The sequence below is a fragment of the Macrobrachium rosenbergii genome, chromosome 53 (assembly GCF_040412425.1).
Source record: "Macrobrachium rosenbergii isolate ZJJX-2024 chromosome 53, ASM4041242v1, whole genome shotgun sequence".
Classification (NCBI taxonomy): domain Eukaryota; kingdom Metazoa; phylum Arthropoda; class Malacostraca; order Decapoda; family Palaemonidae; genus Macrobrachium; species Macrobrachium rosenbergii.
The window spans coordinates 44,559,883-44,574,097 of record NC_089793.1 but is presented as its reverse complement, the minus strand read 5'-3'; the positions used below and the strand labels follow the sequence as shown (position 1 = coordinate 44,574,097).

The 14,215-nt window shown below is 44.5% G+C and overlaps 1 protein-coding gene across 7 annotated transcripts in view; it reads right to left on the bottom strand.

The window, feature by feature from the left end:
• Positions 1-11,149: 11,149 nt before the first annotated feature.
• Utx (Utx histone demethylase) overlaps positions 11,150-14,215 on the bottom strand; it is a 292,973-nt gene continuing 289,907 nt past the window's right edge. For all 7 annotated transcript variants that reach the window (XM_067097009.1, XM_067097010.1, XM_067097011.1 and 4 more), the window contains one exon: positions 11,150-13,712. In XM_067097009.1, coding sequence (XP_066953110.1) covers positions 13,623-13,712 — 90 coding nt within the window. In that variant the 3' untranslated portion in view covers positions 11,150-13,622. The remainder of the gene's footprint in view (positions 13,713-14,215) is intronic.

Below are 14,215 nucleotides of genomic sequence, written 5' to 3'. Positions count from 1 at the left end.
TTATCTGACTCAGACAAGTCCGTTAAGTAAAGAAACCTGCTTAGTTGGGTGCCACTGTATACTATTTATATCTTGGGAATCTCTTCAAGTTTTTCAATTCTTTGGTATAAATTTAATATAGGAATTGAAACGCTACAACGCGCTTTAACAGCCGAAACCACAGTGTGTCTTAGTATTGAGACAGTCAAATGCTTGCAACCAACAAAAACAAAGGCTTAAAAAAATGGATTTTTTTTTTTTTTTTTTTTTTTGCCAAAATCGGTGCATCTCTGAGGTCAGAGCATCTTCAGCGGCGGAGTATGGCACTTCTTGTGTTGTCACTTGAATTTTTTAACTTTAAAATTCGCTACAGTGCTATGTCCACAGACATTCCTTTGAAGTTTTGAGAGCAAGTGTTGGAAAGAGTGTTGAATTTGATGCGTGAAATTATTTTTAGAGAAGTTCTACTTTAGCTTAAGAGATTGAATATTGGAGTTGGGTACTTTGAAATAATTGTTGAAACCAAATACATTCTGTACTGACATTTGCCAAGTCCTTGGTACAGTAGTGTTCACTGTGGAGCATGAAGCAATTTTGTTTTTTCGTTGCATCACTGGAGCACAGGCAATAGACTACGTGCAATTTGGCATTATTTATTAGGACAACACAATTTCCCTATGTCATGGTCAGGTGAAGAACTGTGGTACCAAAACAAGCCAACAGTTTCACCTGTATTTAGTCTCTACTGCATGTTTCAGATGTATGACCATCTTCAAGCTGCAAGAATTAAAAATAAATATTTCAAGTAATTTGTATTTCTCCCAAGTATACACACAAGAGCAGTTTATGTAGGAATATCCACTGCACAGTATGGAATCATTCACTGAAACTACTATGTAATTCAGGAAGTTTGAGTCATTGTTTTTTGCCAATATATTTCAAACCAATCGATTGATTGGTATGGTACGTTGAAACAGAGTTTCTCACACCCCTCCCTAATTTTTTATAAAAAATTCCATGTCCAAACAGATTTTAAAGGCAATTTACTCTTGAATCTTAGGACATAGCAAAACCTAGCCAGATAAGCACTCTTGGGGTACTTGTAAAGTCATTTGTAAAGTCTCTGCTGAACATGTTATTTGTAAAGTCTCTGCTGAGCAAGTTTTCTATGGTGACGTCCCATTTTCTTTGCCTCTACAATTCGTCACGCCTGGCGTGCCGGGTCACGTAAATCCAATCATTTAAACTATGTATATAATTGTTTAACTGTCTTCGATTTGTGTACCATGTATTCTTCTTTCGCAGGCATCAAGATTGTATTCAACTTCAATTCTGTCTATTTGCATATTGTAAAGTGTACTCGTTCGCTGTATTTATTGTTAATTATTATCGACCTCAGGTCACCCTCGCTCCCACTGTATTCCGCAGCGCGACGTCAGTCTGCCACTATATAAACTGCCTGGATCATGAATAAAGTAGCAGTACTCTTTTACCTGCTCGTTTTTTTTGCACCTTAAAGTGGTGACCCCGGAGTGGTTCCCGGAGCCATTAATGGACCCATACGGCGACTCAGTCTTGGCTCCAGGAACTAACTCACGCCCCTAACAGTCTAACTACGGCGCTGTAACCAGCGCAAGAGCGAGCATGGACACAGACATTCTCTCCCTCGTTCAGTTAACTGCTAACCATGCGGATTCGGATGTCTACCTCCCTCCCATATCGCCCGTCCCCGCGCTGAGGCTCTCGTGCTCCTCCACACCCCTGCCCGCGCCCGGCACTCTCCCCTGCCCGGAAGGACAAGCAAGGGCCGCCCTGTCCATAAAACTGCCGCCGTTCATGCAGGGGAATCCATCGGCATGGCTGTGCAGGGTCGAGAGTCAATTCAGGCTGGTGGAACTCAACGACGAGGTTCTGCAGGCAGACACACTACTCAACGCCCTGCCGGAGGAGATCTACAGGAAGCTCATCCCGTGGGTGTCTGCCACACGCCCCCTCACCTACCACCTCCTGAAGAAGTCCCTCCTCGAGGCATGCACCCTGCCGGTCGGCGAGCGGGCCTCCCGCTCCCTTGAGCTCGCCGTCAGCCCGCGGCAGAATCAGAGCGTCATGGGGTCATGGGGCATGATACTGGACTTCCTCACCCTCCTCGACACCAACGGCAGTGAAAACAACTCAAAATAAGCCTGTCGCGGGAGCTCCTCCTCCGTCAGCTCCTCCTCCGTCAGCTCCTCCCAGAGGTCCGCATGCAAATCCCTGAGCCCTACGCCATGCCCCTCGAGGTCCTGATCCGCTCGGCACAGCACCTGACGGACTCCGTGAAGGCAACGAAGCGGGCACCAGCGCCCGCACTCCCAGTCAGCACCATCCAGCAGGAGGAGGGTGCAGAGGGAGGAGGTTGATGCCATCACCAAGAGGCGCCCAGCGCCTCACAGTAGGTGGAATTCCCCGGGTCTTTGCCACTACCACAGGCGGTTCGGCAAGGATGCCCGGAACTGCCGGCTGCCCTGTTCATTCGCCCGTTCAAAAAACGGGGGAGGCGGCAGACAGCAGGACAGGCCGCCATGGCAACAGAAGAACCCAGGGGTCCAGAGCCAGTAGGCTTCTACATCCATGACACCGTCTCTGGCAGGATGATGTTGGTTGACATGGGGGCCATTAGATCAATCTTCCCGCTATCCAGAGAGGACCGCAAGCGAGCACCAGACCCGGCTGCCTCCCTGACGGCCGCCAACGGGTTCCCCATCCTCTCTTACGGCACCAGGCCCCTGCCGGTCTCCATCCTTGGCCAAAGATATTCCTGGGACTTCGTCGTCGCGGACGTAAGGACCCTGCTCCTGGGTGCGGATTTCCTTGCCCACTTCGGGCTGGCAGTCGACGTCGGTTGGAAGCGCCTCCTCAACACTGACTCCTGCCAGTCCCTCCCATTAGCAGCAGGACCCAAGGTGCCCACCATCTGCTCCGCTGCCTCCCACCAGTACTCAAAGCTGCTGAAGGAGTTCCCTGACGTGTTCAGGCCCGAGCTCCGCCAGATACCAAGGGCCCCAGCCAAACATGGCATCTACCATCACATAAAAACAAAGGGGCCCCCTGCACACGTGAGGTTCCGGAGGCTTCCCCCTCGGTGCCTTCAGGAGGCCAAGAACGCGTTCGCCAAAATGGAGAGAATGGGAATATGTAAGAAGGTCTCCAGCCCGTGGGCCTCCCCCCCTCCACATGGTGCAGAAACTGGGCAGCTCCTGGAGACCCTGCGGCGAGTACAGGCGGCTCAACCTCGCAACGGAACCTGACCATTACCCCCCGCTGAACGTGCAAGATCTCACGGCCTCCTTCCACGGTGCCAAAATATTCACTAAATTGGATCTCTTGAAATCTTATTTCCAGGTACCAGTCGTACCAGAGGACATACCAAAGACCGCCATCATCACACCTTTCGGGTCCTACATCTTCGCCTTCTCCACCTTCATCCTGAGGAACACCGGGGCGACTTTCCAGCGGCTCATGGACAGCATCCTGGGGGACCTGAAGTTCTGCGTCTGCTATGTGGATGATATCCTTATATTTTCCATGTCCCACAAGGAGCACCAGAAGCACATCCAGGCAGTCCTGCAGCACCTGCAGGAGAACGGCCTTATTGTACGCTTCGACAAGTGCACCTTCAGCATCGAGAAAGCCGACTTCCTGGGCCACGAGGTATCCCCGGATGGTGTCCACCCGCTCAATTCCAAAGTCGCAGCCGTCACCAGGTTTCCCGTCCCTACCTCCGTCAAGGCCGTCCAGGAGTTCCTCGGGATGGTGAACTACTGCAGGAGGTTCATCCCTGGGATCACACACACCATGGCCCCCCTGACGGAGACCCTGAAAGGCCAACCAAAGTCCCTAGTGTGGGGACCCAGCCAGCAGCAGGCCTTCTCCCTGACGAAGGCCGCCCTCGCCGAGGCAACCGCCTTGGCCCACCAGGATCCCACCGGCCCCCTCCAGCTGACGACGGACGCCAGCAGTGTCACCTGTGGAGCTGTCCTGGAACAGGTCATCGACTGTGGCCCCCAGCCCATGGCCTTCTTCAGCAAGAAGTTCAACCCCGCAGAGACCCGCTACAGCACCTTCGACAGGGAACTCTGCGCAGTGTACCGTGCAGTCCGGCATTTCAAGTTCCTCCTGGAGGGCACGCCCTTCACAATCTACACGGACCACCAGCCGCTGGTCCACACCTTCACCAAGCAAGGGGGTGCATGGTCTTCCAGGCAGCAGCGACACCTCTCGGCCATCGCGGAGTTCACCTGCTCTGTCAAGTACCTCCCGGCAGGAAGAACCCTGTGGCGGACGCCCTCTCCAGAGTCGAGCTTAAAGTGTCCGAATATCACAAATAAATACATCATAGTAATTAATGCAAATGTAGTTGTGTAAGAAGTTCATAATCCTCCAAAGCTAAGCATATTGTTTATATTAGCAAAAAACTAAACCAATTTTCCACAAACAATATTACAATTTCAATAGTACTGAGGTGAATGTAAAGTGTATTTATATACTCACGTTGCTATATTTGGTCAGGGTGTAGCTTTCTCGTTTAATGGCTTGTAGCCATTTTGCTGCGAGTTCTTCATTTTTGGGGAAAGAAAATATGTTGACTTAGGGCCCTGCCTCATAATTCCTCTTGCAATTTGGGACAACAAAATGATAGGGTATCGTCACAAAAACACTCGCAAACTTATATTTAGTATCAATATCCCTTTTGTTCCACAAATAATGCAAAAAGTTAGTAATTCACTAAAAAAATATCAGCGGTGTGACCCCTTCTGAATTTAGATGAATACAGGACCCACTTGTATAAGTGGGTCCTAGATGAATACTAAAGCAGGTAGGTGACCGTAGGTCAGTCGGACTACCTTTCCTTCGAAATACCCTGATGATGTTTAATCCGCCAGGCCTTCTCTCTCGGTGGCCATGCTGGACCCCTGTCTGGCACTCCGAAACGGCTGATCCAACTAGAGAGGAGGGCCTCTGCGCATGATGCTGTTGATGCCTCCTCCATGGGGGTTGCCTCTAGCCAGCGGGTGGAGTGGTCTATGATCATCAGGAGGTATCTGGCTCCTCCCGACTGCGGAAGAGGCCCGACGACGTCGATGTGGATGTGGCCGAAACGCTGACGAGGATGGGGGAAGTCGCTGACCCCAGACTCTGTGTGCTGGGATGTTTTGCTTGCCTGGCACGGGATGCAGCTCCTTGCCCACTGTTGGACGTCCTTGTTGATGCCATGCCAGACGAACTTGTCAGTCATGAGGAGTGCCGTTGTGCGCCCTGATGGATGGGAGAGACAGTGGACTGTGTTGAACACCTGCTTCCTCCTCGAAGCAGGCACTAGCGGGAGGGGGTGGCCTGTGGTGGTGTTGCAGAGGAGAGTTGTGTTTGAGTTTGCTAGGGGCATGCCTTCCCACTTGAAAGCCGTCACTGCCTTCCTGTAGTCTGCCATCCCTGGGTCTGCTGCTTGTTCTCTTGCCAGGTCTTCATAGTCGATGCCGAAGTGAAGGGAATGATTTCTACCCTTGACAGGGTGTCAGCTACTGGGTTCTTCCTGCCAGGGACGTAGTTGATGGTGCACCCGAATTCGGAGATGGTGGTCAGGTGTCGCTGTTGCCTTGCAGACCACTCATCTCCCAGCTTTGCAAATGCATGCACCAAGGGTTTGTGATCTGTTAGGATTGTGAATTCGGTCCCCTCCAGCAGGTATTTGAAGTGTCTCACGGCCTGGTAGATAGCCAGCAACTCCCGGTCGAAAGCGCTGTAGCAGGTCTCTGCTGGCGAAAACTTGTGGCTGAAGAAGGCCAAGGGTTGGGGGGTGCCATTCACTAGCTGCTTAAGTACTGCGCCACAGGCGATGTTGCTGGCGTCCGTTGTCAGTCTGAGGGCAGCTGCGGGGTTATGGTGAGTCAGGGTAGTGGAACTGGAGAGGGCTCTCTTTGTTTCAATGAATGTCTGCTGCTGCGGAGCCTCCCAGGTTAGTGTTTTTGGTTTGCCCTTCAGGATTGACGTCAGGGGGTACATCGTGCGGGCGATGCCTGGGATGAAACGCTGGTAGTAGTTTATCATCCCGAGAAACTCCTGAAGGGCCTTGATGGTTTGTGGTGTCGGGAAATTCTCTACAGCTTTTGCTTTAGAGGCCGTGGGGCGTACTCCTGCTGGGGAAATCTCGTGGCCGAAGAAGTCTACTTTTTCTTTCCCGAAAATGCACTTGTCGAACCTGACAACTAGTCCGCTGTCCTGTAGATGTTTCAGGACGGCGCGGACGTGACGAAGGTGTTCCTCTGGGGACCTGGAGAAGATGAGAATGTCATCAACGTAGCAGATGCAGAAAGGCAGATACCCCAAGATGGTGTCCATCAGGCGCTGGAATGTGGCACCTGCGTTCCTGAGACCGAAGGTCTCAGGAACGCAGCAAAATGTGTAACTTCCGAAGGCCGTGATGATGGCGGTCTTTGGGACGTCGTCGGGATGCACAGGGGCTTGGAAGTTTGACTTCAGCAGGTCCATCTTGGAGGAAACCTTTGCTCCGTGGAGGGTGCCCGTTAGGTCTTGCATGTTAGGGAGGGGGTAGTGGTCTGGTGTCATCAGTAAATTCAAACGCCGACAGTCCCTGCAGGGCCTCCATGAACCATTGGATTTCTTTACCATGTGGGCAGGAGAAGCCCACGGGCTTGATGCTTTTTTACAGACACCCACCCGTTCCATCTCCACGAAGGCCCTTTTGGCGTCTTGTAACTTCTGGGGGGACAGTCATTGGAACTTGTCATGGGCTGGTGGGCCCGTCATGGTGATGTGATGGAAGATGCCGTGCTTTGCTGAAGCTCCTGCTGACTGGTGTAGCTCTGGTTTGAATACGGCCAGGAACTCATGTAGCCGTTGGGGGCTATGGAGCAGATGGCGGGCATACCAGGTCAGGTGGGGAGCTGATGAGAGTGACAGGTCCCTGTGTCGAGGAGGCATTGCCTTGCAACGTCGACCAGAAGTCCGTGGTGCCCTAGGAAATCTGCGCCCAGCAGGGCGAACTTTACCTCCGAGATGACGAAGGGCCAGTTGTATCTGCGTCCCAGAATTGAGATAGTCCAGGTCGTCGTGCCACACGTGTGGATGGGAGTTCCGTTTGCTGCCATGAGGGCGGGTGTTGAGTCAGGTATCTTTCTTAAATCTTCCTTGGATGGCGAGAAGACCGACTGCATTGGCCTCGTGTCTACCAGCAGGCGCCGTTCCGAAATTTCATCTCGGATGAAGAAACCTGCTGGTCGTGAGGAGATGGATTTTGCAGCCTCAGCTGTTACTTGTGGCCACTTTTGTCGTTTTTTATAAGGGAACAGGGAGGCCTGCAGTTTCTGGCGTTGGTTCCGAATTTTCTCTGGAAGAAGCACCATGCTGGGTTTGACCATGTCCTGTGTTCCCCTGAATGGTGGCTTCTTCCTGTAAACGGCTTTGATGTCTCCATTGTCGTTGTCCTCCGCCAGGCTGCAGGGTCCCAAGGAGGCGGCTGCGAGGGCAGCGATGTGTTTCGAGGCCTTGGTGGCCTCGTGTAGTTTCTGGGCGACATCGACTAAGGCGTCCATGTCGAGGGTGTCTGCATCCTTTATCTGGCGCCTGACTTCCTGCAAGAGGCGCCGAAGGAAGACCGCTCTTGTTAAATCTACCTTCCTTCTCCTCCCACTCTCGTCGCGGCCTGGCAGTGTTACCAACCCCAGTAGTTTGTCCCAGGCTCCCCTGGGTGATGCTTCTCCAAGGGGCTGGGATAATAGGTCAAGTGCGCGCTGCGCTCTCTCAGTCATGGGCATGGAGTAAGTTTGCATCAGTTTATCCTTCAAGGCCACGTATGTGACCTTGTCTGGTTGCGTGTCGAGCCAGGGTGAGATTCTGTTGAACACCTCTACTGGGAGCGCCGTCATGGTGATGTCGGATTTGATAGCATTGTCTGAGAAGTGCACGTCTGCGCGCAGGAACCATAATGCTGTGTTCTGCTGTGAGAAAGGGGGAAGTTTGACAGCGTCTGGCTTTGTTGGCGAGAGAAGTGTACAGACGATGCTTGCAGGTTCGCATTGAGATTCAGCTTCCGACATCTTTACTATTCACGCACCAAAACGGGGGAAAATGCTCCGTATTGAGTCCGTTAATGGTGATGATTGTTCGAGTGATCGAACGAAGTGCCAAAACATGCCCTTTTTGGGTACGCCGTACTTAGTCCGTTAATGGCATGGTTTCCACCAGGGAGGGAGCTATCAGAGGCCTAAACTTTAATGCCGTAGTTAGTCCACTAAAGGCTCTCTGATGGTAGGCTGTGGCCGTATTTAGTCCGTTAATGGCTGGGCCAAAACCACGTTACCTGTCCCTCTCTGGGGTCACCAGTGTAAGGTTCAAGAAATGTCAGAAGTGAAATACTGATCCTTTATTATTCTTGACAAGTGTTTATAATGCGGAAAGCGGACGGAAAGGTAGTGGGCGAGCTGAGCCCCCCCCGCTGCATCCATACAGAGGTTGTGTTTGTTAACAGGCATAGAGAGACATATATAATGCGTTACAGAACATGTAAAAGGCAGATATATATATCGGCGGACAGGCCATACAATGATGCATACAATGAGATACATAAAGAATCTGAAATAGTAACAAGTAACATTTATGACGATTAATGTACGTATGCAGAGCGAAACACAAGACTGGAGAGGCAATTTGACGCCCTCAAAGCGTAAGTATGCATCAAAGTAGATAAACTGTGCACTCACGTGTTTCCTTGCCTTTTGCACGCTCTCTCTCTCTTTTTTTTATAAAGAATGTAAGATGTTTGTGTTCTTTCAAGATTGTATGGGTTTTGTATAAAGTATTTTACATTCTCGCTAGTATAAATAGTTGAAGGTACGTACATGTATTTTTAGAAGCAATTCATTTTTCAGATATGTTCCAGAATTCGAATAATGCATACATAAAGGGTAGTTTGTAAGACCTTGATAGGGGGTTTTTCCCCCCCTCTCGAGGCCATTATTGCATAGTTTCAAAGTGTGACAGCCCTCTGGCTTAAGGTTAGATTTTGTCTATATGAACTACATTTGGTAACAACTCATTCTTGGGTTAAGTCAGAAGTAACCACCATATCATGCCATGTATCCATAACAGCCAACCCTACAGATGTTTCATAATCCACAACTATCTCGTGTATCCTTCCTACCTGCATAGATATTTGGCTGCAGGAAGTCAAGGATACTACTTGAATAAACTTAAAAAATTTTAAAGAGCTGTAATTCATTATTATAAAATCCAAGCCTTATTAATGGAGATAAATCCTTTGTAACAGCCCTGTTATAGGCAAACAAATTAGCTCCCTAGTCTAATAAATGTACTGTGTAATTGTCTATCACAAAACTGCACTAGTACATAAATGATTATACGTAGTGTTCCTGTAGTTATTCAGGTTACATCTTAGATGCACGTTATTTCTTCATTCTCCAGTATAACAACTGTTTTAATATTAATTCAGTTGGTCAACCCTTTGAGTAATAAACTTTGGTAAAGCAAGTTTTGCATAAACTTTTGGCAATGCTCATTATAACACCAGCATATCTACTGTTCAGGAAACTTTTCAAATTCATATTCGGTTGTAGTTATCTTTAGTTTACTCCATTTCTTTTAATGTCTACGTTTCTGCTCCTGTCAATAGCACCCATTTCGTCCCTTGCTTAAATACTTGGGTTTTTAGCAATTAACGTGGTACCGCCGTTCAGTAGCTCTCAGTTCAGACTAATCTGCTGTCCCATGTAGCTCTCAATTCAGACCAGTCTGCTGTTCCATGTTTTTACATACGTTTTGTTTCATCTTGCACACATTTCTTTGTTATTTGTGGATTTATATCACATTGCATTTTAGGTAATGTAGTTATTCATGGTTTATCGTAAGTTTTGTCGTTGTATAACACATTGCATTTTAGGTATGTGGTTAATATTCCATTGATTTATCCTAAGTTTTGTCCAATTTTATATACATTGTATTTTAGGTATTGTAGTTAATATTCCATGATTAATCAATCCTCAGTTTTGTCCAGGTTTAAAACATTGCAATTTTTGGTATTGTAGTTAATGTACCATCATTCATCCTGTTTGTTCCAGTTTTACATCACATTGCATTTTTGGTACTGTAGTTAACGTACATGATTTATCGTGTTTTTTCCAGTTTTACAACACAGAGAATTTTAGTTATTGTGGTTAATATTCCGTGGCTTATCCTCAGTTTTATATCACATTATATATGAGGTATTGTAATTGGTATTTCATGATTTATCATAAGTTTTGTAGTTTTACAAGATTGCATCTTAGGTATTTTAGTTAATATTCCATGTTTACTGTCAGTTATGGCCAGTTTTATTTCACATTGCAGTTTATGCATTGTAGTTAATAATTCTATAATTTATCCTAAGTTTTGTCCAGTTTTCTAATACATTGCATTTGAGGTCATGTAGTAATATTCGATGATTTATCTTCATTTTTGTCGAGTTTTATATCGCACTGCAATCCAGGTATTGTAGTTAATATACCATGATTTATCCCCAGTTTTGTCCAGCTTTATACATAAAACTTCATTTTAGGTATTGTAGCTAATATTCCATGATGTATCCTCAGTTGATTGCATATTAAGTAGTGTAGCTATTCCATGATTTACTCCTTTTGTCCCGTTGTATATACTGTAATTTCATTTTGAATATTGTAGTCAATATTCCATTTATCCTCGGTATTGTCCAGTTGTGCAACACATTGCAACTTAGGCGCCATAGTTAATAACATGATGTCTCCCAAGTTTTGTCCAGTCTTATAACACGTTGCATTTTAGGTACAGTATTTGTGGTTAATATTCCATGTTTTACTCTGTTTTGTCCATTTTATATCACACTGAATTTGGGCATTATATTCAATATTTCATGATTTATCCTCAGTTTTTATCATTTTACATAATTTCATTTTAGGTATTGTAGTTATTCCATGATTTTATCCTCATTTTTGCATCACATTGCATTTTAGGTATTGTAGCTGACCTTTCATGAATTATTCTCAGTTCCGCTAAAGTTGTTTCTATATAAATACACAGTTCCTAAAATCATCAATGTGACATTTTTTTTAGTGGGGATATATATATATATATAAATAATTGTAAATCCAGTGAGTTAGGCTTTATTTTAGCATACTTATACTGTACAATAGTGGACACATGGTCAACACAGATCCCTGAAACAGGTGTGAGCGGAAATGCTCAAAATCAACCAATTATGTTGCAATTGTGACTGATATGAATTTTTAATGAAAAAGGGTGATATGAATTGCAATGCAAACTATCAAAAATGTAAATTATGTTTTTATACTATTTGCAGCCCCCCTCCCCTACATACTAAAATAATGTTCCACTCCACCCACACCTCAAACTACAATGTTTTTTGCAAAGAATAAAAAAAGAACAAGGATTAAATCAAAGAAAAACCTTCCCTATTTATACAATTAATTGCTCATCTTGAGCAAAAGGACATTTCATTCACACAAATTAGGCCTTAATGAGGGTTTCATAATTACATTACATATAGATACAACTCCATATGTAGTATTAAATAACATAAATAAAAGCTTATATTTTATCCATTCATTCAAGATTTTGAAGTAATAGTTACTCTGCTGCATGCAAATTTGAGAAAATAATCACAGCAAGACATATGAATAATTATATTAAATATAATTTACAAAACGAAAGGTGATTTATAAGAAAATGTACAATTTACACGTAATACTGAAGACAAACTAGATTTGTGTCACATGAAAACACTATTATACAAGCAAGAAGAATCTGGATGAATCCTTACTGGGGGAGGGAGGGAGGGGTGGAGAGGGAAGTTGGGAACTGGAGTCACTAAACAACACCTGAGGACTGATGGAGGATGTGGCAGCAGCAGCAACATCAATATCTGCCTGGTCATCAGTGAGGCAATGAATATTCAATAACAATAAATAGAAGTAATGGTAATGCCTTCAGGACTAAATTCCTTACCATCAATCTTCAGGTGCATGTTCAGCTATCAGCCCTTGGAGCACAGCCTTTTTGGTATGTGGATATTGTTAAAAGATGTCTCTCATCTCAGAGCTCACATTATGTATCAATGCCACAGGCAAAGCAATGACATTGTAAGGACTTGCGTTCAACAGTGCTTTAAGACATCGTTAGTATGGAACATATAAAATTCATGAGGCACGCCCATCTCAGGTACAATTTTTGAGCATTCTGTTTGCCATTCCTTATGCTCCTCCAGGAATTCCGTAACAGTAGTGTGAAAGGGCTACTGTCCACAACTTTGCCTGATATGAGCCAGTGAAAGGAAAAATAACATTTCAAAATGCTGAACAAATTTATGAATTACAAAACAGAATAATTCAGAATAATCAACATTATCAACAAAAAATAAAAATTAACAAATAGTAAAATATAAAACAGACAACTAGCAAAAATTTAATCAACCCACATCCTTACTACTGCATATGCATAAAGGAAACAGGTGTTAGTGAGTGACAGCCTGAACAATGAGAACGGCAAAATTACAAACCCATTGCAAATGCCATCAGCCTTTTCAAATGTCTGACTCCACATAGTGAAAATAAAATAACATTTGAATAGAATGGTGGCATAAATATTCAGACATCTAAACCTCAACTAAATAAAATATGAACTGCTGACCACAACTTCTTAATAAATTGGTAAGCTCCAAGAGTGAGATTTCAGTGGTAAAGATTATGTGGCAGTTGAAATTATCACAAAAGATATAACCCTCACTTCTTGTGGCAGTGATTGGAAACTATGCATTTACACACCTGTAGCTACAACTACAGCAAATTCCATTCGGCTAGTAACTCTGAAAAACACATGAATACTTAGGCAAGGCTATAATAAATAAAAAGACTGGGTAGTACCGGTAACCACATTCATCAGTTGCTACCCCAACTACAGCTACTTCAGCAGCACTGGCTGTTAACATTCTTGGCAACCACTACAATTTAAGGAAACAACATGGTAGGTCTTGCAACAGCTATTATAGTCCTGGCACAATTTACAAACCATCATACTGCATCACAATACAATTAACACATCCATATATATCCCTTTCACATAGTGTTGCTCTTCCCCTGTGTCCTTGAGTTTTATGAGATCAAATTATGCTTCACAGTAGTAGCAACTGAAGCATTTTTTTTTTTTCAGTGCCTTTTGACTTTCTATGTATAGACTATATACATATATAAAAGATCACTATACTGTCACATTAGCATTGAATATAATGCCCTGTTTTCCCACTGCATTATGTAACTTCCAATAAAAAGTTGTGAAAAATACGGCCACAGTGACTTCATCAGTCAACAATAGAAAAGGCCTCTGGAAGGTGCACTGGCAGTGACGACGTAGATTCTTATAATTAACTTAATATTAATTAGCGAGTCTTTAAGTGCCCATTTGATAACACAAATGGTGCTCGTTACTCACAGCGGTCCTGTTAAGGTCCTTTCTATGTACACAAATGAAAATTACAGAGATCTTTCAACTAGAAACCATCCCATTCAAAATGAACAGAGTGGAGTGGTTACTAGGACTGAGGAGGGTCACGTGATGGGTGTTGGAGTTGTGGAGGTAGGAGGTGGTGGAGGAGGAGGAGGAGTTGCAGCTTGACCTGGTGTGCTTTGGCCTTGCACCTGTGCAGACAGAAAGAACATTTAAAATTAAAGCTAGAGATATTAGTGAATTATTATTATTAAATAGTTCAAGCAGATATTAGTTAAAATACTTAAACTCCCATAAAGTTGGCACCAAGTTACATTGGTTAAAATACTTTACCTACTTTCACATGGCTTGCTTGAAATAACATTTAAGTGCTATCTGATACTTGAAATTCTTTGAAAATTTAATAACTGAATAAAATGAAAATGAAGATTCAAAATTGGATTAAGACATATGGTATAAAAAACCACAAGAATGCTATGAATAAAATTAACTTTACAATAATTTTGTATCAATATTAAATTTAAAAACATTTTTAACACAAACAAACTATAAAAAATTGAATAACGATTTATACCCTAACACTTGGGTATAATGATAATTTAATAAATTATTTAATGAATACAAAATATTTAATGTCAAGTCAATATACATTTAATGGTAAGTCAATATATCCAAGTCCTTTAAGTTTCACTAA